Source organism: Platichthys flesus, chromosome 8, assembly GCF_949316205.1.
Source record: "Platichthys flesus chromosome 8, fPlaFle2.1, whole genome shotgun sequence".
NCBI classification, from domain to species: domain Eukaryota; kingdom Metazoa; phylum Chordata; class Actinopteri; order Pleuronectiformes; family Pleuronectidae; genus Platichthys; species Platichthys flesus.
The window spans coordinates 11,307,250-11,330,734 of record NC_084952.1 but is presented as its reverse complement, the minus strand read 5'-3'; the positions used below and the strand labels follow the sequence as shown (position 1 = coordinate 11,330,734).

Sequence of the window (23,485 nt, the reverse complement as noted above, 5' to 3'; positions counted from 1 at the left end):
TGAATTTTTACTGTGACATTAAATGACAACACACCGTTTTATATATAAAGATCAAATGAGGGCTTAACACCGATCAAACTATGTATTTTTGTTCATACAATTTCTTCCAACCCCACCGACATTACTCCCTTTTCCTTCTTTTTGTTTTTTCTATGTCAATCTCAAGGCCAATCACAGATTTAATTGAGCAGGATTGTCCGGCTGTATGCATCAGCACAGGGGAGATGTCTGGGTGCTGTGGTGTCTCTCACTGTGTTTCCCCACAGAGTGTAGATGTGAGTTTATGAACATTTCCCTCAGCTTTAATCCCAGGATTAATCCCTGGATTGAGAAACTCCTGTCCCATTTCCATTCTGTAGATAACATGATTTGATTTGAAAATATTAATAACCATCACAGACTGAGCCGCAGTCATCTGTTAACCCCAAACAGCAATAACAATAATAGATCACATGACCTGTTCAATTTTCCTAATGTATATTACGACAAAATAGTACATCCCATAAATTAAACTACAATAGATAGAGCATTCTGTGGGATATTTATATACATACAAGCACCCACATTCAAAGATCACCTGGTCCATCAGCCCCAGAAGATGAAATTCAACGATTCATATGTAGGTCACTGCTTATGCTGCGGCAGCGACCTTATCGGACTTCAGACTGGATTATATTCCTCATAAAATCGACATGACACATAATGATCATGATGCGTCAGTTTACTCAGCACATTAGAGAAATGATCCAGGCATCCAATCTGCTTTGTGGCCTGCTGACACTATGACCTTTTTTTCTAGGCCGAATGCACAAGACATTTACTTGTGTTCATAAGCACCTACACCTTCACAAGTTGCACCTTTTACAAGAAATTATAAATTAACTACACTATTTTCTACAATCAACAAGTGAAGCATGTGTTTTTTAGCCCACACACAGTATAGGGATGAGGCTGTTGGACTTAAGGGTTATTAGGCCGTGTAGAGGAAACCCTGATTGCGTCCTGCAGATGTAATAGATGCTGAGCACACTGAGCTTCCTCTTCCAATTATAGATAAGGCTCCTCTGGGAAGCATCTGCGGAGGGGTCAGTTAATCTATTCATGGTTCTGTATGCATTAATGCAGAAACAGCAGATGATATTTCCCAAACATGTATAAATTCACACGTGTGTTGGTTTAATTGATAAAGTATTAGTTGTAAAACAAAGTCCTTGTGAAGGCAGTATTTAACTTTTTATTAATGAAGTCTCTTTGCTTTGATCAAAGTCACATTTCCTGAGGATATGATAATTGGTTTACTGAATAATTAAAATGATAAATGGCGATTTAGGAAAAAATACACAGTATTTGCTCCCTGCACATTGGGAGCTGTGCATAATACATCCTGTGGTTAAATATATGTGTGCCAGTTAACCTGCTTGTCTGTCTGTGGTTTATATCTTTCACGTGTTGAAGTTAGAAGAGAAATAGCACAAAGCAATGATAGCAGAGAGAAGGTGAAGGGGGGGGGGGGGCATGGGCGGAAGCAGTCGACAGCAGCGGTTGAGGCGTGTTCACTGCATAATTAAAGGGCTTCCACCCCATACAGTCACCAAATTAGCTTCTGAATCTCCTCCATACTAATGATTTCATGGTAGTCCTTAGCATAACCATCAGGTGTGTGTTAGTGTGTGTTTTAGTGTCTGTGTGAGTGGATGTGTGTTGTCAGGGTGTGTACCTCACTGTTCATTTGTGCATTTGTGTGAGAGGAGATGGGGGAAGGGTGCTATCTGAACATGGTCCAAGGCGAGACCCTCCCCCCCTTCCCTCTCTCCTTCTGCACAGCTCTCTATCTCCATAGCAACACACACACACACACACACACACACATATACACTCAATGCAAAACAATGGTTTTATTTAAAAAATACACTACTTGAATTCCACCTCCACATTTCTGTGCACTACAGTTCCGTTTCATTCTGTACTTTCATCTTTCTGAGCAGATCAGTTCACATTGTGATGACAGCTCCAAAACACAAACCACACTCCGGTGCATGTTGGCTGTCCAGTGCTGCAGCTGGGCTGCTCATGCATTGGTAATGTAGCACTGCAGCACCATATTCACTCTGACATATCCACTTCAGCAGCAGTGCCTCCTTCTCCTACCACCCCCACAGCCCCACAGAAAGGGTGACCTTTGCACACTGCCATGCCCAACCCATTGCACCCTCTCTGGGCCAGAACCCAGGAGACCACCCCCACTTCTGCAGTCTATATACCACATCCTGCTTCTTGTGACGGGATACTGATGTCACTGTGCTGTTTGTGTGCGGAGTAGTGCTCATCACGACACAAGGGGGCAACCTACTCCTTTTGCATCTTTCCTTCCTTACTCAGTGTGTATCTTGTTATTGTTAAGACCTTTTTATTCCCCCATTTTCTTTGTGTGCTGAAAATGTGCTGCTGAACCGAATTCACCACATTCTCTGCAGATTCTCTGATAAACAGCTTTGATATGGCTCATACAGTGTGACTATAGAACCACACCCAAATGCAGCAGCACTCAGGTGATTTAGATAAGCTAAAAATGTAGGGAGATGAATGGAGATAAGGATGTAAAAGACTGGTGTAATGTGTATAACAATATTTGAAAAATTTGAAGTGAAATTTCAGAATAGGAACACATATTAAGTATATTCTGAGGGAGGACAGAAAAATAGTTTTAAAAGATGCACACTAAACATATTGTGTTTTCCCTGAGAGAATACTTTTTGGTGTCTTTTTTTAGGTAGCATCAACATCCATACACAGACATGCACAGAATCCCATAGAATACTTTGCATGTACTAGATGACCACAATCACATATTCAATACGAACGACACAAAGGTATTATATATTCTATTTACAAGACATGTGATTTCAGTAGAAGGGAACACAGAAAGACGTGGGGGAGAATATGAATCACTCTCATACTTAATCCAACCTCCACTTAATCATTTATTTCCAAATCCGTGCTCGCAGCCGCTGGTTTCTGGAGGAAGTAGGACAGGGGCGGGTCCATGGAAACATGAGCCGGAACAAGATGAAAACCAGGACACAGCAATATGGAGGATGCCCAAACACACACACATGCACACACCCCTGAGATAAAACTAGAAGCACAGTACCACAGTGTTCACTCATTTGGAAAGTAATGGAACAATACCCAAATATCACATAATTAGTTACTCGACTGTAAAACAACAGGCAGGAGAAACAGCATGTCGTTGCTGCTGATGAGATTGTTTCACTCAGTGGTGTCACAAGCTGCCAGCACTCAATTTTAGAGACAGGACAGTAGAGTTTGAGTTTAATTCACACATTGTTAATCTAATCTAACTATTCCTACGGCATTTTATATACAGTACTGTCTATGTTTCTTTACAGTTTTACAGACACTGGTAACAAGTAAAAGGATGTTCATAAAGACTCCTTTCATGTGCAGTCTGTGCAACGAGGCCATGGACTGTGAAAGATAAACTATACTAATCACATTAGACATTTCCTATCCTAATCTCATTACATAAGGTCAACTGAAACAGGGTTGGTCAGTAATATTTAATTAATAGTCATTAGTAGCACCGACAGCATGAACTGCAGTGGTTTTTTTTTTTAGGAATGAATGATCAGAGTCTGTGTGATTTCCCTGTGTGTGTGTGTCTGTAAGTGAAGGGCGGGGGAGATGAGCACAAATAGAAACAATGTTTGAATTTTATTCATGTATATTTAAGTGAGATGCCATGTCTGTGTCTTCATGAAAATAAAATGTTAAAGTCAAACCCAGTAAACAGGCTGTGACAGCATTGGCTGCAGAGAAGGGTGAATTTTACAGACCCTCTCTGGAAACTGCCAATAATTAAAAGGATCCATAATACGCCCTGGTGACAGCAGATGTGACATAACAATCTGATTGGTCAGCTGGGATCGATGTGACTGTGTAACCGACACTCTGATTGGCTCAACATTGTGCCTAGCGACAAAGGCAGTGTCCGATAGATCAGTGATTTCACAGGGAGCACCCGAAATTAATTCACTGCCTCCCTCCCTTGTATCCATGGTGACGCAGATGCCGACCTCGTCACAGCCCCTCCCTGCACCCCCCCTTCCCCCGCACCCCTCTTTATGAGCACCCAGTACACACTGTGCACCAAGGACAGGACATCTATTCCTCCCTTTTCACACTCATACACAGACCTATAGATTCAAATACAGGTTACTTTGGGTCTAAAAAGCCTTTGCTTATCCATATTTTATATATTCACTCATGCAAAAACATAATTTAATATAATAGAGGAAACACAGACTGCCTTTACACACTATCTCTCTCTCTCACACACAGAGCAACAGCCAAAACCGAAACAATTTTTTTGTGGGATTAAGAATAAATCTAGCTTCACATTCAGGCATAGATAACCCAGATTTGTCAATCACACGGTTCCCTGAGGATGAGGGCATGGACTGTGTTTGGCTTAAATCAGACAGAATGGAAAATAGGCCAGGACCCGCTCTCCGCTGATCAATACTGATACAAAAAAAGCTCGATAGCAAAACCAGTTGATGGGCCACAGCATACAGAGCGTCAACAAGCTAAATAATTGAATTTATTGACACACAGACACACATACTGCAATGAAGAAGCAGCGAGTTATTTCCATTTTCTGCCACAAGGGGGAGTGTTTTCCCCCATTTCTTTGTTCTCCATCAGTTTTCACATGTGTATGCAGGCTCACAGGTGTCAGAGGCAGGAGAAGCTATAAAGCCCTAATATTAGATTAGCACACTAGCAGCCTCGCTGTCTGCCACACTTCCTTCCGGAAATGAAAACGTCAACTCGCCCAGATGGGAGAGGGGTTGTGGATGTGTCTAACTATATCTGCACATTTCCATCCATGCTGATGCAAATCAAAACAAAGAGGTGAAGTGAGAGAGAAAATTCAATCACACACAACTGAAAACTGCAGAATACAGGGCATCTTTAATGGAGCACTTGCGTATGTTGTTGTTTACAACGTCAAATTGTGTTTTTTTTCTTTCACACACAAGGTGGTGTCTCATTAATATGTTCCTTGCATCATCACATTACACATGTATGTAGTACTGTGTAATGTCTATTTTTACTTTCTTATCGGTCATGAAGCATTTAATATGCAGCAGGCAGTGCTGCATTTGAAATGCATTGCAGGTGCAGGAGGCCTGCTGCACTAGGGCTTGGCCCATTTCTTAAAAAAAAGAAAAGAAAAAGGGGTCTGAATAATAGAGGAGAGTGCCGGCCTGCAGAGGATCAGATCCTGGAAATGGTTGAAATGGTTTTGTAAGGGTTGCTCCACTTTTTCATAGAAAATGACTTGCCTACCAATCATCGAAGCTTGTGCTCCATCGCGGCCGCTATCTGAGAACAGCAAACATCATCCACCACTCTCGTCAGCATCAAAACTTAAACAGCTACACGGACGTCACCCCAGCGTGTGTAGTAAAAGAGGCTTCTTATGCTGCAGTGATGATGATGAGGATAGTGCAAGATGCATTTCAGCTTGTTTGTGAGTGGTATGGTAATTGTATTAAATGTTAATTAATCTAGACAGTGTTTTAGAGGTTGACGTTTGTGGTGCTGTTGAATTGTATTGTGTTATCCTGAGAGTAAATATTTGACACATCATAAAAAAGACTGTAAAGGAATTTAAGAGAGAGTTTGTATTTGAAAAATCTGTCGAGACTTCTGGCTTTTATAAACATGGAACTGTGACAGTAAAGGCACAGATAACAGAGAAGGTCAAAACGAACACAAAATAGGCCTATAGAGGTAAAAACTCGAAAGCACCCTGGAGATTATAGTCTGTAATTTGAGGGAAAGTAGCATCCTGATGTACACTGTGTGCTGCTGACTCTTCATGGCGTCATTAAGATGATTCCACCTAATCGCATTAGAGGAGCACCACAGTAGAATTACCACTTTACACACTTTACACAAGCCTTAATCCAGGACAGCTGGGAGAGCTGACAGCGGTGGCACAATGGAAACCCTGCTCTGACAAGCATTTCGTATTCAAAACACCTGAAGCAACATGGACAATGTTTTGTGATTTAAAGCATTTGGCGCCACAAGTAATTCAATTCTATATATCGCATGGACATCTAGTATTGGGTTTCACACAAGTAAGAATTGCTGCACTATAACCGTTTCATATTGACTGCTTATATTATAGCTTAATAATAATCATTATCTATTTTACTATATATGATAGAGAGCCACTGGCACAATTTACTCCAGTTCTCAGTTAGAGGACAAACCAAAGTTAGTCTGGATTAGGACGAACATTAGGGAGCAAACAAGGGATGAGGGAACAATTACTCCAGTCTTATCACAAAGATCCCATTAGCAGTTGCCTGTAAATATGCAGACCAAACTTCTCATTACTGGTCATGTTTTTGTTTTAACAACTCTGTAGTCTCTCAGTTTTGCTCCTCTTACTCCCATTAAGCAGATTTTCCCTTCATTAACTGTAATATGATGCTTAGATTATCTGGCTCAGTATGTAGACTGGGTGATTTGGTTTGGTGTACATGAACGATTTAGTTATTTTTATATTTACTTCATCACGTGATAGCTGATCTTGTTATCTGCTATGAATCTCTGCTCATATCTAAACCACCAGCATAGAGAAAAGCATGATGTGACACACTGACAGCTGCACTGAGGCCTGAGCTAAGTGATCACACATTAGGTGAGACACACAAAGACACAGTTTCAACCAAAGCTGAATCACAAGTCTATGTTAGTGTAATTTCTGACACATTAGATCTAGATTTAAGTGTTGGAGTGATACATGTTAAACTTTGACAGTAGATTATGTATAGCTATAAACTATCATTCAATGAGTGACACGGAGGCATCTAAAAGAAAGCCACTAATAATAAATGTACTAATTTTTTTACCTGAAAATGTATTTACGTTTAGATTTTGTATATATTTAGGAACCCTAACCCTAAAGCAGTAATTTAAGGCCCAAGTCTCTAATCCAGGAACCACAGAGCTCCATCTTTAGGTTTTACAAAACAACACCGTGACCATGGAATTGTATAACCGTACCCAAAATAACAATCTGTACCTAAAGCCTAAGACACTTAAGGAGTGAATTGAGTTGTGATCATTAACCCTAAAGAACAGATTGTTACCATGTGAAAAATACTCTTTTTAAGAATTGTATTTCAAAGTAAAATATCTCTCTTCCTTCACATGCTGCTTATGAAAAAGTCATGCCCAGCTGCTAAAGCCACACACACAAAATGACTGACAAAACACAGAGAGGCCATTTACAGGACCCACACACAAACACGGAAATCACACAAAAAGGGGGTTTTGTTATTGGCCTGGGGCTTTAAGGATTTGGTTGTGCTCCCCATCTGCCTACTTCTGCCTCAGACATGGCTCTGAGAGACAGAGAACTGTGCTGTGACATATTCAGCTCCACTTGCAGCTTCAGTTTGAAAGAGGGAGTGCAGTTGAGAGGAGAGGCCGTGTCAGGAAAGAGAGGGATGATGAAGGAATAAAGCTCTGTGTCCCAACTGCAACTAAACTAAGAATAGCAGACTCAAATGGAAAAAAAGGAGAGATGACAGAGAACAACGGAGGGCGTAACCCATACTCCAAAAAGGTGCCATTTTCTACCGGCCTGCAGTTACATGGAGAAACAGGAGGGGGCATCATAGAGAGCAGCAGCTAGAGGAAATCAGGATGCGTAGGAGGTGGAGAGGGATGAAGAACACAGAAAGGGATTCTTGGTTTAAGAATGAGAATGATGAGATGTGAACACAATTACAAGGATCTGAGAAAAAAGTGAATGCAAAGGTAAATGATCCAGTATAAGGTAAAGATGAGAGGGATAGAACGCAGTGTTGTAAAGTGGGGTAGTGATAAGGAGAACAAAAGCAGGGGAAGAGGCGGAGATGGGAGGGGGAGTCAGTCGGTGGGAGGAGAGAGTGGGATATGAGTCAGGCTTACAGCATCGACACTCATCTTTCACACCCATGTCTCGTTGTTTTTTTCCTTATACTCTGCACCCACTTGATAAGATGGTGGGTAACGTAATAAAATATAGTGATTTACATGCCTGTAAACACACACACACGCACACAGCTGAAGTATGTGTGGCTGCAGGACATGGCATTTGGTAATCTCCCTAATATCCTGATAGAATAATACTCGCATTAACCCTAAATGTCCAAGGTCGTGATTTGATTTTTGTAACGACAGATGGTTCATCTAAAAATAAACGCAGCAGACCAACTCTGCAAAATGGGAAGCTACATGTGGGACGGGATGAGTCACTCTTCAGAGCAGCTCACTGGTCCACACTGTGAGGTGACGTCCAGATCCTTTTAAAATAATAAGAAAATGCATAGGAATTATTTTGGCTTTAGCTTTATTCTGTGTTTAAAAACAGGCTTTCTCTCTGTCATGTGAACACATGCAGTTGATATCAGCACAGTGACTCTGCGGCCCTGCGGGACCACAGATCAATGAATTATATTTCTGCTACTACATAGGCTGAGTGCATCAAGAGAGAGTTGTTTAGTTGTAAAACTATGTGTGACATCAAGTGGAAATGTCCCCCTTTTAAAATGTAACATTTAGGGATGAATAAAAACAAGAAAAAAGAAAATTTACAGCATTACACTCAGGCTTGTTTGTGTTGATGTAATGGCTTTAAAAAGAAAACTGCTTAAGTTATGCATTAAAGGGTCATGCAATTCTTGAACTAAATGTATAACATGAAAAGCTTGTCACTTTGCAGCAGCAGCATGACACAAATATCTCTGTGAGCTTACACAGGCAAGTTCTGCCCAGTTTGACCCGAGCACTCTGCGCACTCAATATTGAACTAATTAAACATACTAAAAAAAAAAAGATCTATACAAAACTGTTGCTGTGTTCGTTTTCACACAGTTTAGTCAAAGCCGAGCAGATGGAGTGAGTGATTCTGTCTAAAATCTACACAAATTACAGAAAATGGCCTCTGACAATCTCTTAATAGAATTATATTTTATCTCTACTTACATGTATTAAGTTAGAATATGCAGCTCTGTTGTTGTGAATACCCAAGTAGGAAGAATACACTTGCTATACCATAAATTACCCAGAGTGATTAGTGTGGGGGCAGGGACAAATAGCCACAGGGGGAGGAGAAATCCTGCAGGGACAGACTGGATCCCTCTAACAGCCAACATCTGATCCCATCCATGCACGGCCAGAAATAAATACAACATACGGATTTAATCAGACAAGTGCATGTCACGAATTGTGTGTGAGCATTTGCCCTATCTCCACCACAGTGAGCAGTGCAGGGATACTGCTGTAAGAAGGCAATCCTCTTACGAAGGCTGCATCCATCGGTTAACGGACTGTGCGTCTCCCCTCACCCATTCAAATGTCCTCTCAGTCGGAGATCACGATCCTAATCCCATACATCTAGATCTCAGGACGCTTCACTGGACGCATGGCTACTCAATCAACTATATGTCTCCACTAGTTTTCCACTTGATGGCAGGCTGTCTTGCACCCGGCCTTGCGCTGACCCTTTAGTCAGTTCAATCCTCCAGGCAGGCGGTGATGAACTAAGCGCATGCAGCAGATGTTGTGGCTGCATGAGCACTGATGCCAAACAAGAGCAGAGCAGACCCACATCTGTTCTGATCTCTGTTGATTCAGAAAAAAAAGACAAAGCACAGGGCTAACTGTACTTAACGCAGCTAAACACTTGTTATTACATCAGACAGACTGACACAATATATACAGTATGGAAAACAACATGTTGTTCAGCACCATCATAGTATTAAGATTATGATTCCTGGTGAGATACTACATGGTCAGATCATTAAAAATAAGGCGAGATAACGCATGGGCATGATGCAGCACCCTGAGCTAAGCTCGTATCATCCAGCAGGGATTTGAAATGACACATGAAGATAATGTGTGCAAAGGGTTTTCATTAAGGCAGTGTAACTGATAAAAGAAGTTCGCCTGGCTAACACCCTGGAGAGAGGCCCAAGTGCCTTGATTCAGCTGCAGCGGAGTGATTCTAAAACGAGAGGAGAAAGATCCATCCTACAGGATTCGTCCACATAACCTTGAGTCAATGAACTGAGATGTGATGAAGCTGAGGGCTTATATAACCGAGCGGAGGGAAGAGCAAGAAGGTCAGAGCTGCTCAGAAAAATACCAGTCATAAGAGCGATGGAAGTGAGACGAAAAGACAACTATAGAGATTTTCTAAAGTCGTTACTATGTGCCTTCATACAAAAGGTCACGAGTGCTAGATAAGCTCACAAATAAAATTGGTGTCTCTTTTTATCGCCACGAGAAAACAAAAAACAGGTTTCACCCATATAGCCAGTTCCCATCAAAGCCACACATGGCTCTGAACCAGTCTGGTCATGTTCTAGGACAGATAACAAGGAGCAGTGCCAGGGAGTCTCAGCCCACAGTCGTGAATTTAGCTCGCAGTGGAATTTTTGGCTCAATGACTCTGATTTTTCCCTGTTAGTGAAGAGGCAAGCGAAAACAAATATGCATGCCACTTGTATATTAAAGGTTCAATCCTGCCCTTTTGTGTGAATGTATACCAAATTTTTCCATGTCTAACACATGTCTGCATTTTCAACAAGGTCTCCCACTCATAAGTGTTGACTGCACATCCTTCATTTGGCTCTTACAGTACAGAAAACAATGGTTGCTGTTTGACATTAAATTAACAAGACTCAAAGTTAATGTCACAACATGTAAATGCTGCACCTCTGAGAATAGGTTTGTCTAACTTGTAACAGAGAAGAAACATTTCCCCATATTTTGTTCATCCCCTCTCTGCCACTACACGTTCAACATACAGCAGCGCACAGACATGCACTATCACATTATTGACAAAATACAAACTGCACTGCCGCAGTGTCAGAGTTTGCTGAGATTCACAAAACAACCTCCTGATTCACCAAAGCCAGTATTTATATGCAACAAAAGTCAGTGTAATAGTCAAAAAACAAAAATGTTATACTATTGTAGCCTCTGCGGTTCAGTCAGAGACCCGCTGATATAGAATTTGTCTAATATAATCTGTAATAGCTGTAATCTCACAAGCATTCTGAATCCACCCAAGATACAAGACATATCTAACTATTATTGTCCAAGTAATATGCTGTGATGGCTGACACATTTCCAGGCCTTAATATGTGCTGCACTGTGCCAGTAGAGGTTTGGCCTGATAATTATAAGAGTTGTTTTTTAAACTATTGTTTCAGTGGCAGGCCTGACCTGCTCCCTCTTTTTTACCCTTTAAGAAATATAACTGAGTGGTTTTCAATATTACAGATGAACATTTTATTCATGACTGATAACCTGCCCCCACTGTTCAGCTTCATCAAAGTTTAAAAACCTGCTTCATTTCCACACTATTGTTGTAGTTTTTTTTCTGATTAGAAGCGACAACAAGGGTCAAAAGGGTGCGGCCTATCTTACAAATGTTTGAGTCACAATTTGTGTTAAAGTGACTTTAAAACATAATTGACCTGATTGATCAAAGGTAAACAAGGCTTACAGGTGAAAGAAATGAACAGAAAGGTGTTTAACACACGAGAGAGCCGTAAGAGGAACATAAACATGGAGGCTTAAAGCACATTGGCAGAGAGATTTAATATAACCAAGCAGCGACATTAGCTTTACACCCAGTGTTTGTTATGTGAATTTTGCACATTTGGAAGGTGCCCTCTGTGTCAGGCTCGCTTAGGGGAGAACGTTTGGTTTATGATGAAAGATTAAACTCTGAAATCATTAACAAAGACCTGCCTTAAATGATAGCTGTAGTAGAGGACATGTGATTTGTGGTGCAGAGCTTTGATTGAATTGACTCACTGTGGGTGTGTCTTTGTTTCTATCTGAGGAGAGAGAGCACACTCTCCTCATGCTCTGCTTTCTCAACTGAATCCGTCTTGAAATAAGGTTGTTTAGACACACATGTATGTGCGACGTGTAGCTGTGTGTGTGAAGTGTGAACATAAATATAGAAGCAATTTTCATGTACCATACCGTGTGAGTAAATTAGATTACCATCACTGTCGCTGACCTCAATATGAGTGGCGCCATCCTCCAACAATGCTTGAGCAATAAGGGAGAGTGTGCCCCACTGACACACAACAGCACACATGCAGCATCGACAGCCACAACCCTACAGGCATGAGGCACGGCAATGCGGAGCCAAAGAGCATGTGGCAGAAACGAGAGAAGAGAGGGACCACAGAATTGACGGCAGCAGAAGATGGGGAGATAGAAAAAAGGGTGGTGTATGAAAGAGGAAACGAAGGACACACACATAAAAGCGGGAAAAGGAGGGCAAGACTGGGGTGGGGGAGGGGGAAACAGCAATCCAATATGGAGGGTGAGAATGGAGGAGACTGAGACGGAAGCTGCAAAAAACAGAGGAGGGGAAAGCAAGGGGCTGTGTGGAACAGGGCAGAGGCAGAACAGAGTGTACTGCGGGGAGTGGTGTATTTTAGCATAACAGCAATATTGTACTATCTAGCAAATACTCATCAGGAGATGACATATCCCCTCGGCACCAACTAAACAAAGAAAGAGCAGATCCTTAGGTGTTATCACAGTAACCTGAAGCTGTAATATTTCCCTCAGTGACAAAGAAAAGCAGATTGATTCTAAAAGCTTCTTTTATCTGTTCCCTAGAAACAAGATATTATTCATTTTGCAATTAAACATGCTGGAATATTTAGGACTAAAATGTATATATGGAAGTATAAACATATAAAATAGAATCTAACCAATTATCTAAGTTAAGGGTCTTATTGTTTGTTTAGTGGGCAGGTGTCAAATAACCATGTTATTCAGTGGCAGTGATCAGAAGTTCATCCCTTTATAGCTGCAACCTGTAAGCAGACTTTCAGAATTAATAACCCCCCATTGTGGCAAAGTCAAACTTGGTTGCTATTGAAATACAGACAATAAATTAAACCCAGAAAAACAAAAGGCACCACTTCCCTGTGTAAATAACATAATTATAAGTTTTAAGGAAGAGTAAAAAATGTACGGTGAAATAAAGCACATGTTTAGAAAACAGGTCAGAGAGATGGATCCTTAAAAAGTTGCTGGTGAAAGTCAATAGAAGGACTAACTCTCTCAATTTGCTGAATTTACAGTTCACACAGTCTGCACTCTCCTGGTGGAGCAGATGTGCCTCCTCTCTTATACCCTCTCTCCCCATGACACTGAGTCCAGTTTAATGAGGAAACAAGGCTCTCACCCGCTTAACAAAGACAACACACACAGACACGTGAAACGAGGGTCGTTGCACTGTGCAATGCAAACACAATTGCACGGATCTTCCGAGGCAGCCAAGCAGACTGACAAGCCCACTGGAGCAAGCAGCCACAACTCCACCACAGAGAGCATCCAGAGGGGGAAATGGACAGGATGTATATATGATAAACATGCTGTATTCATGACCTAGATATTATTGGTAGAAAACGTACAGGATTTGTTGAACACAGACACACACAATGTGTTGATTTTTCAGTAGCTCAGACAAACATCTACTCCGAATGGCACGAGTTGCAGTTCACCCTTGTCTCATCCATTTGCCCCTCCCCCCCCCCCTCCAAATGATGCAGGCAAAAGCACCATGGCTTAGTAATTAAAGCTTCTTACAGTTCAGTAAAAGACACTCAACCAGCTCACAGTGCAACCAGAGAGAACTAATGATCCACCGACATCATCCTGCACTCTTAATGAGACACATTCATTTATAACCACATCAGTAACACTTTCTTTTCTGTGCATCTCGCTCTCTAGGCACAGCATCGCACTACTGGAAGAGCACATGATGCCTCACACACACATCAAATATGCCTCACATAAAATATTCAAACGTACAAGCAAAGGGGTAGTATATGTTGGCAGCGCAAAGAATAAAACTGGACAGAGGAGCTACAGCCATAGTTTGACCAGCCTCCACGCCACGCGGCCGAGCTGCTGCTCCACTCTGAATCTGAACTGATCCTCTCTCGCCCTGGGTTCAGACCGCACACTGGTTTACTGCTTTGTATACACACACATTTGTCTGACAGTCAGTTCTATAGGTGGGGAACCTAAGGTTGACCCAGTTGTTTGAGAGAAAAGATGATCCCCATCCTCTAAAATATCTAATTAGAAGCTCAACTACTGCCGACTTCAATATTGCTTCTATATCTGCACCATCTGCTGCCTGATTTTGTTCGCATAATCTGTGTTTCCTTTTAAATAAACACCTTTTCATTAAATATCGTGAGATGTCTATAGATGAGTTATACAAAAGCCACTTCCCCTCCCCCCCATCTCTACTGCTCTCTCTATCCCTCCCTCCCTCCTTCATCCTCTTCCGCTGCTGTTGCTAAGACAGCTCAGTGCATGCTAGTCTGTGGAAACCAGTAGACGCCGAGAGGTGGGTCTCCCAGTGCGTTGCTATGGGCAACACACAGTGTTCGACACAGAATCAGCCAAGAAGCATGTAGACCTTCACACATGTGATAAAATATGACCTATTTTTTGGTCGAACAGAAGTGATCATCTGCTCAGGAGCTAGTGTGTGTGCGTGTGTGTGTTTTTGTAAACTGATGCAGTTCACTGTCTGGTAATTTCATTGTTCAAAGCCATTCAAATAAAAAAATATACAAAATTGTCTTGATCACTGTATTTGCAGTCCTGTAGTTAAGGGCGAAGCCTGCTGTAGCACAGTGTCCCAACCCCACCTGACTGGCAGTACATTGTGATTCACTGCACACCATCCGCAGGCCCTCTCTCCCCCTCTCCCTGTCATAGCTCCAGCCATTCATGGTCCATTGAATCACCTCCACTACATCAGCGAGCATAGACCTCAACTTACATCCTGAGACGGCCAGTCGCTCTCTTTGTTCACACGCGACTGGATAGGCAAAGGGGGGGAAATCTGAAACATGTCTGAGAGGATGAAATCGACACAGACCACAATTCATGTGCTCTCAGTTATTTGAAGAAGCCTATATATTTTCTATTGAACAATCTGGATATTTAGCAACTGACAGAGCAGAGACATGGATATGTTAGGACAGGCTGTGACAGAAATTTGCAAATAAGATAGAGAACAACACAATGGCCACAGGAATACACAAAACTGAACATAAACCACTCCTTCAAAGATCTGCTGAATTGAAGCTCGTTACACAACCACACACAGTCTGAAATAGGCACATTCCATTCTAAATTATTAATAGTCACATCGGTCAGTGCACTTAACATGAAATTCCAGAAAGTCTTAAAATAGACAGCAGACTGAGATGGAGAGGACAGAATAAGTTTGATATTACTACATACAGTTACATTTCCTTAATTTAGGTAATTAATTAGTATTCGTTTACAGGAATACACTATATTCACATAATACAATCCTTGATAACGTCTGTCGTGATAAAAGGAGAAGTTCTGTCAATTGTTGATATTAGTTAGATTTTTAAATACATTAGGACACACCAGCTACACAACCACCTGTAATCCAACAACTACATTTTTAAGAGGACACACAAACCTCCTCATTTCGCTTGATTATGATTTTGTTGTCATTGTTTTTGCATAGAGTCAATTTGTATCCAGCTGTTCTGACTCGTTGTTCAGTATTATGGCACTTAAATCATTATGAACGGCATCTGATTTGTCAGTAACACTTTTACCAGAACACACCTGACGTAAAGGACTTTTTCTTACCTCTCCAGACATCCCCCTCCTGTCAGGCAGCATTAGTGTATTGGCACGGCTTCCTGGGCCTAGAGTAGATCCTATACTCATCCTGGATCCACTCTGAAAGAGTGAATGAAAATTTTCTCAGAGCCAGCGACCTAAAAAAGCTATGTTATTGCCAAAACGTAATCCAAAAGTGTGTGAAGTCAACATTGCATAGAAATACCAAGCCAGCGAACTGAGCAAAATCTCACTCAATGAGACATTGTTGATGTTCTGCCGACAACAAGCACAGTCACCTCACAGTTTCAACATACGTAATCTTACCTCTCCAGATGCCCCTCTCCTGTCAGGCAGCATTAGTGTATTGGCATGGCTTCCTGGGGCTATAGTAGATCCTATACTCACCCTTGGTCCACCTAACATGTAGCGTTTGTCTCCAGATCTATACTGGATGCTGTGACACAGTGTCCCATCATAATTAGGCTCTGGCAGATATTTAGAAGTTTAGTAAGGGTTCTGATCTGTCCTGTATAGCGGTCCAAACCAAAGAGACTGTAGTCAGTAACTTCCTGCAGTGTAAACAGTAACCGGCAGTTATATCCTATATCAGCGTCATAGGCTCTGACTGTAGTCACCAAGTGTCCTGCGTACACATTGCGGGGAATCTCCTCCACACCTTCAGCAGAACCGTTGGAGCTGACTGGATACAGGATGACTGGAGCGTTGTCGTTCTGATCCAGAATGAACACGTTCACTGTGACGTTGCTGCTAAGTGACGGAGTTCCAGAATCTGACGCAGCAACGTGGAACTGGAAAGTTTTCACCGTTTCAAAGTCAAAACTTTTTAGCGCCATGATGTTTCCGTTTTCCGAGATAATATTTAAAAACTGACCTACACTGTCTCCGCTGCTCTCCCGCTGATTGTGATAAGAAATACGCGCGTTTTCACCAGCGTCTGGATCAGATGCCCTGACTGAAAAGATCGGTGCTACTATGTCATTATTTTCTCTAATATTAAAATGTATACGGACTCAGTGAAAACTGTGGTACGTTATCGTTCTTATCTGATACGACAACAGTTATGGTCTTTTCAGATGAGAATGCGGGCTCACCGGTGTCCTTTGCAACAACTGTTAGTTCATATGAAAACTTTTCTTCCCTGTCGAGTTGGGACTTGGTCACTATGGCGTACATATTATCCTGCAGGGACGGAGAAATAGTGAAAGGAGCCTCCTCGCGTATAAAGCAAGAAACTTTTCCATTGAGGCCTGTTGTCCCGATTCTGCAGTCCTCAGGAACTGATTTTGAAAATGACGTTACCTCAATCTGTGGAGGATTATCATTAAGATCGATTACTTTTATTACCACAGTTTTGTCAGTGGACAAAGGAATTGATCCTTTATCTGACGCTTGTATATCAATTTCATAGCTTTTCTTCACTTCAAAATCAATCACACCTGTCACTTTAATTTCTCCAGTCTGTGCGTCTATGGTAAATAGTTTCTGCACATTTAAGTTAGCCTGGATGCCAGACGAACTTAGCCCCGCCCACAACATTTGAGGTCGGGAAGTTCGGTCTGGAGTCGCTCCGTTGGGGAGAAATTATGCCCGGTTCGAAATCATCGGGACCAATCACATTGTCAGGGCGGGCTTTATACGATGATGGACAGATGATCAACGGTAACGTAATCAACTACGTCATCAAAGTGCCCTTGGGTTGACGTTGTTTTCCACAAACATGCCTGCCGTTGGAGAGCTGAGATGTGTAGATGCTGCCATTGAGTCTGTTTTAGGAGACATCGACAGCGCATTCATTTTGAAAGAGGAACAGAGAAACGCGATCAAGGCATTTGTAGATCGAAAAGATGTTTTTGCCGTCCTTCCTACGGGATTCGGAAAAAGTTTAATCTATCAGCTGGCCCCGATGGTCGCGAAGAAGATGGGACACGGGAATGTCGCGTTCCAACCGTCTGATTAAGTTCTTACAGGACCGACAAATGCGATACGATTTGTTTGATGTGTTGTGGAGCTGTAATCCTAAATGGAGAACTTGTTCGTACGTGCATTCACCTTTACTGTAACTGACTGCTACACCTGCCACTTTATGCATACTGTTTTATTCTGTTATTTTGTGTTGGGCTTATTTAGTTTTACACGTAGTGACTCCCCTCGCATAAATACCTGTTTTTTAAGGAGCGGACCATGTTAATAGACGCACCAGATCCCTCGCTTGCGGACCAGTGCAATAAGACACCTGTCGTACAGTGCCGGCACAAGGATAGGAGCAGGAACTACGACCGGACGCGGGCTGTGCGGCATTTGTCAAAAACTGTAGTTTAACACCCCTCGCCAGCGGAACGAGGTAAGGAAGCTGGTCCCATTTACTTTGCTGCAGGTAGCGCAGAACAGGAGTCGCTGTCACGTTAACGCATCAGACTTGTCTCGTGGAGATTTGTTTGTTTATTGTATTTTAACGTTTGTGTTTGGTTTTATGGATTAAAATATCGTACACTTAATGTCATTCCAGTTTTATGGTGTATTTACGGCTACGATGAAGTGAACAATAAAGAGCCGTGTGACATCAGAAGAGAAACTCTGCGTCATGTTCGGGGGGGGCTGTTACATTAACTGTTTCTCTCAAAAATGCTGATCGTGTTGGTAAGCTCTCCGTGTATCCTTAAATTATTTTTACAGCCCCGGCACAAATTGTTTTTACTGATCTTCTTCTACATCTTCCAGCGTGCGTGCAGCTGAGTTCTGTTGACAACAACTATGCGTCGCTTTACATACGTCACATACTACGTTGCTCTGATTGGTTGTAGGTCTATCCAATTGAGCAAAGAGGAATTTTATTTCCTGGTTCGGTTGAAACACGCCCCATAATCACAGCCCAATGGAACGGTCTCAGACTCACATTCTGACTAGAATTGTGAGTATGACAACGTCAGGCTACATTTAAGTCCACTTCTTTGCCGAATGAGTAAACGATTTCGCTGTTCGCGCTCGCATCCAAATCTGTCGCATTAACCTGTACAACTAACGTGCCAGGGAGTGTGTTTTCATTTAAAATAGCAGAATATGTATCTTGTGTAAAAACTGGCGAATTGTCATTAACATCAAGCACCTCAATCAGTATTTCTATCGTGCCAGAGCGCACTGGTCTGCCACCATCAAGAGCTGAAAGCAGAAGCGTGTGTTCCTTCGCAGCCTCCCTGTCTAACTGCTTCTGTAAAACCAGGAAGGGCATTTTTCCGTCCTCGCCTCGTTCCTTAACCTCCAAACGAAAGTGGTCATTTTGACTCAGGGTGTACTGCTGAACAGAAAACGGACCCCCGTCTGGGTCTCGGGCGGGTTGGAGCTGGAACCGTGCACCCAGTAACGTCGATTCAAATATCTGCAGCCGTTTATCTTTCTCTGGGAAAATGGGGGAGTGGTCGTTTACATCCAGCACCTCTATGGCCACATAATGGATTTCCAGCGGGGTTTCCAGTACCATTTTAAGGTTTATCACACACGCATCGCTTCGTTCACAGATCTCTTCCCTGTCCACTTTCCTACTGACATACAGGACGCCGTCGTCTCCGTTCAAGTGAAAAAGAGGTTCCGCTGAACAGCCGACAATACGATACTCTCTGTCTTTCAGCGTCGCCTTGTGAATTCCCAAGTCTTTTGCTAAATTTCCCACAACACTTCCTTCGTTAACCTCCTCGGATACAGAATATCTAATCTGAGCTGAGGCGTCGCTCCACAATGTCATCAATGCCAACATGTAGCTGACGCATCTCCATCGCACTATCCACGCCTTCCATCCGCTTTGTGCCATGGTTTGCAAATAGTCAGACGAAATAATAACTCTGGACTTTATAGTAGTGTAATAAGGAAATAATATACCTCCTTATTGTGACGAGCCAATGTCTGACAGACTTGGACCAATGGGAGGAGACAACACAGAGAGAGAGTGTGAGGGGGGCGGGACTTCCAGGAGAGCCAGGTTGCAGAGAAGAGACGGCGGTGCAGTCTTGGAGCGAGTGGAAAAGTTTAAAAGGACAAGTTGAGGAGCTGTGGGTCACAAGGACCCGGAGGACGGCTGGCAAGACTAGACCATAGACTGTATATATATTGGGCGGAGGGTCCGTGACGTCACCCATTGGTTTCTGCAGAGTGAGAAAGAGGCTACTAGGAGGCGTACCCCCGACGCCATCTTGCTGGACACTATTTGCCAATATATCAACACCATGCGACCCAGAACGTTATTGCAGCACTGTTCATTCAAAATGTAGTAATATAAAATAACAATACATCAATTAAATCAATGGCCAAAGGAGACAAACAGTTTGGTGTTATGATAAACTAAGTATAAATCACTTCTATGCATCTAGGGACATGAGTCACAGTTTCAGGTCCTTCTGAGATTGTTATTTCAAAGAATTTACGCTACCACACAGTTCTCAGGTCAAAACAGGTTTAAGAGAAGTGGCTGCTACTGGAACAACATTCAACACCATGGATAGCGACACGTCTGGCTGCATTCAGACATATCAACTGAGGCTCCAGTGAAACACAATGCCTGCATTCTTAAATGTTACGGAAAAAGGCTTTTACTATGTCCAACTATCCAGCATATAGAAAACCGGTCAATATGTGTATTCAAAACAACTTAAACATATCAGCAATAGACAAGACACGGATGCATCAGGAATGATATACTAGTTCCAAAATAAATCTGTCCAGAGCATGTTAGTGTTTTAAATTTTCAACAACTGCTTTCAGCGTATTCAAACATTGGTGGGGCAATTTGCCATCTGAATTATTTGTCATTGGGGTAAAATACATCAATTATTCAAGCAGCATATAAAAAAATAGACAATTTCTCCAAAATATATGTATCATTTCGTTTCAGCTTGTATAATGGTCTGTGCCCACATTGCTATCATTTTGAAAAATAAGAAGAAAATTGTGGCAAATGTCTATAAATTGTTGTTACTTCTCCAGGATCTCTTCAAAGATATAACAGCATTACGATCTGTGATTTCCTAAATCAATGACCATTTGAACAATCAAATAAACTCAGTAGTAGATCAAAAACACAAAAACCTCCCCATTCCACTCCTGTTTCCGAAATCATTTTATGTCCAGCTGTTTGGAAAAGGTGCGTGATTTAGTATTTTTTGGTAATTGTATATTTAGGAAGTGCATTTCTGCTCTGATAAAAATAACCATTTCTTACCTCTCCAGATGTACCTCCCCTGTCAGGCAGCATTAGAGTATTGGCATGGCTTCCTGGGGCTATAGTAGATCCTATACTCATCCTGGGTCCAACTAACATGTAGCGTTTGTCTCCAGATCTGTACTGGATGCTGTGACACAGTGTCCCATCATAATTAGGCTCTGGCAGATATTTAGAAGTATAGTCTGTGGACTTTGAGCACTGCATTGAAATCAGCACAATGATACTGACGAGAAAAAGAGCTGAAACTGAGCCCACAGTTATCATCAGGTAAAAAGTCACATTATTGTCCTCATCTGCTTTTGTTGAGCTTTTCACATCAGAAGCTGCAAAAGCTTCTTTGGGCTCCACGACTTTGATGATGACAGTAGCTGTTGCTGAGAGTGACACGTTCCCATTGTCTTTGACCAGTATGAGCAGCTTGTGTTCAGCCTCGTCTGTCTCTGTGAATGAGCGAAGTGTTCTGATCTGTCCTGTATAGCGGTCCAAACCAAAGAGACTGTGGTCAGTAACTTCCTGCAGTGAAAACAGTAACCAGCCGTTATATCCTATATCAGCGTCATAGGCTCTGACTTTAGTCACCAAGTGTCCTGCGTTCACATTGCGGGGAATCTCCTCCACACCTTCAGCAGAACCGTTGGAGCTGACTGGATACAGGATGACTGGAGCGTTGTCGTTCTGATCCAGAATGAACACGTTCACTGTGACGTTGCTGCTCAGTGACGGAGTTCCAGAATCTGACGCAACAACGTGGAACTGGAAAGTTTTCAGCGTTTCAAAGTCAAAACTTTTTAGTGCCATGATGTCTCCGTTTTCAGAGTTAATATTTAGAAAGGAGGTCAGTTTATTATCTTTGCTTCCATATCTGAGAATATGATAAGAAATATGTGCATTTTCATTCTCATCAGCATCAAAAGCTTTAACGGAAAACACAGAGGTGCCTGGATTGTTACTTTCTGTCACATAGAAAGTATAGGGGCTCAGTGAAAACTGTGGACTGTTGTCATTCACATCTGACACCACAACACTTATTGTCTTCTCAGACGATAATGGAGGTTGACCAGCGTCTTTTGCAGTTATTGTCAACTCATAATGTGACAGTTTCTCTCTGTCCAGAGGGGATTTGGTTACTAATGAATACATTTTATCTTGTAAAGATGGTGATAAATTAAAAGGAACATTCTCATCAATGGAGCAAATAACTTTTCCATTAAGACCAGAGTCCAAGTCATTTACACTGATAAGAGCAACTGTAGTTCCAGGTCTGGAATCTTCAGGGATGGAGCTCGAAAAAGAGGTGACCTCAATCTCAGGTGCATTGTCATTCACATCAACTATCTTAATAATGACACTTTTTTGAGTCGAAAGAGGAGCAAGACCTTTATCTGATGCTTGAATTTCAATTTCGTATTTATCCTTTTCCTCAAAGTTAATTAATCCTTTAACAGTTATTTCACCTGTAGATGGATTAATATCAAAAAGCTTTAACAATCTATGGCTCACACTGTTGCTGAACGAATAAACTACATCTCCATTTTGTCCTTCGTCTACATCAGTTGCATTAACTTGTATGACAATTGTTTCTACTGGAACGTTTTCATTCAGCATCACGGAATAAACATCATGAGAGAAAACAGGAGTGTTATCATTCACATCTAAAACCTTTACTAGTATAGTCATTTCACCGGATTTCGGAGGTTTTCCTCCATCCAAGGCAGTCAGCACCAATGAGTGACTTTCTGCTGCCTCCCTGTCCAACGATTTTTGCACAATTAAAATGGGTATTTTACCATCTTCTCCTTTATCTTTAACCTCGAGACGGAAGTGATCGTTTGGGCTGAGTCTATATTGTTGAACAGAAAAGAGACCGCCGTCCGGATCTCGTGATGCTTTCAGCGGAATACGTACTCCTGGTAACACGGACTCTGAAATCTCCAACATTTTCTCCTTCTCCAGAAAACTTGGAGAATGATCATTTATATCCAGCACCTCCACTCCCACATAGTGCACCTCCAGTGGGTTTTCTAACACGGTTTTTAGATTGATTAAACACGTACTGATCTGCGCGCACACCTCCTCTCGATCAATCTTCCGGCTCACATACAGGATGCCATCGTTCGGATTTACATGGAAAAGAGGATCCGCGTTACTGGAAACAATGCGATACTTCCTCTCTCTCAGAGTGCTCTTATCCAATCCAAGGTCTATTGCGACATTTCCAACCACAGTTCCTTCGTTAACCTCCTCAGAGATTGAATACCGCAACTGCGCCGTGGCCACGCTCCACAAAAGCACAGCAACCACGGAGCACATCCACCGTCCTCTCGCCCTTCTCGTCTCCCATCCTCTTTGTTTCATGATCCCAAACAAAACTGTTCACGATTCCTCGCGGGATCAGTAATTGCATTGAAATGAATGCTATCAATACAGCCGATTTAGCTAGTGGTCACTCTGTTTCAAAAATGGGGAAAAAACGGGACAATATTTATA

The 23,485-nt window shown here is 42.1% G+C and overlaps 2 protein-coding genes and 1 pseudogene across 2 annotated transcripts in view; all 3 read right to left on the bottom strand.

Annotated features, from left to right (window-relative positions):
• The window catches only part of LOC133959189 (protocadherin alpha-C2-like), a 107,883-nt gene that overhangs the window by 81,230 nt on the left and 3,168 nt on the right, over positions 1–23,485 (bottom strand). Inside the window, exon 2 of the mRNA XM_062394284.1 lies at positions 15,793–15,885. Coding sequence (XP_062250268.1) covers positions 15,793–15,885 — 93 coding nt within the window. The remainder of the gene's footprint in view (positions 1–15,792; positions 15,886–23,485) is intronic.
• On the bottom strand, positions 15,793–19,537 carry LOC133959220 (protocadherin alpha-2-like; annotated as a pseudogene).
• Positions 20,927–23,353, bottom strand: LOC133959106 (protocadherin alpha-8-like). The gene has a single exon (XM_062394207.1). It carries the CDS (start codon positions 23,351–23,353, stop codon positions 20,927–20,929), a length of 2,427 nt encoding a protein of 808 aa, XP_062250191.1.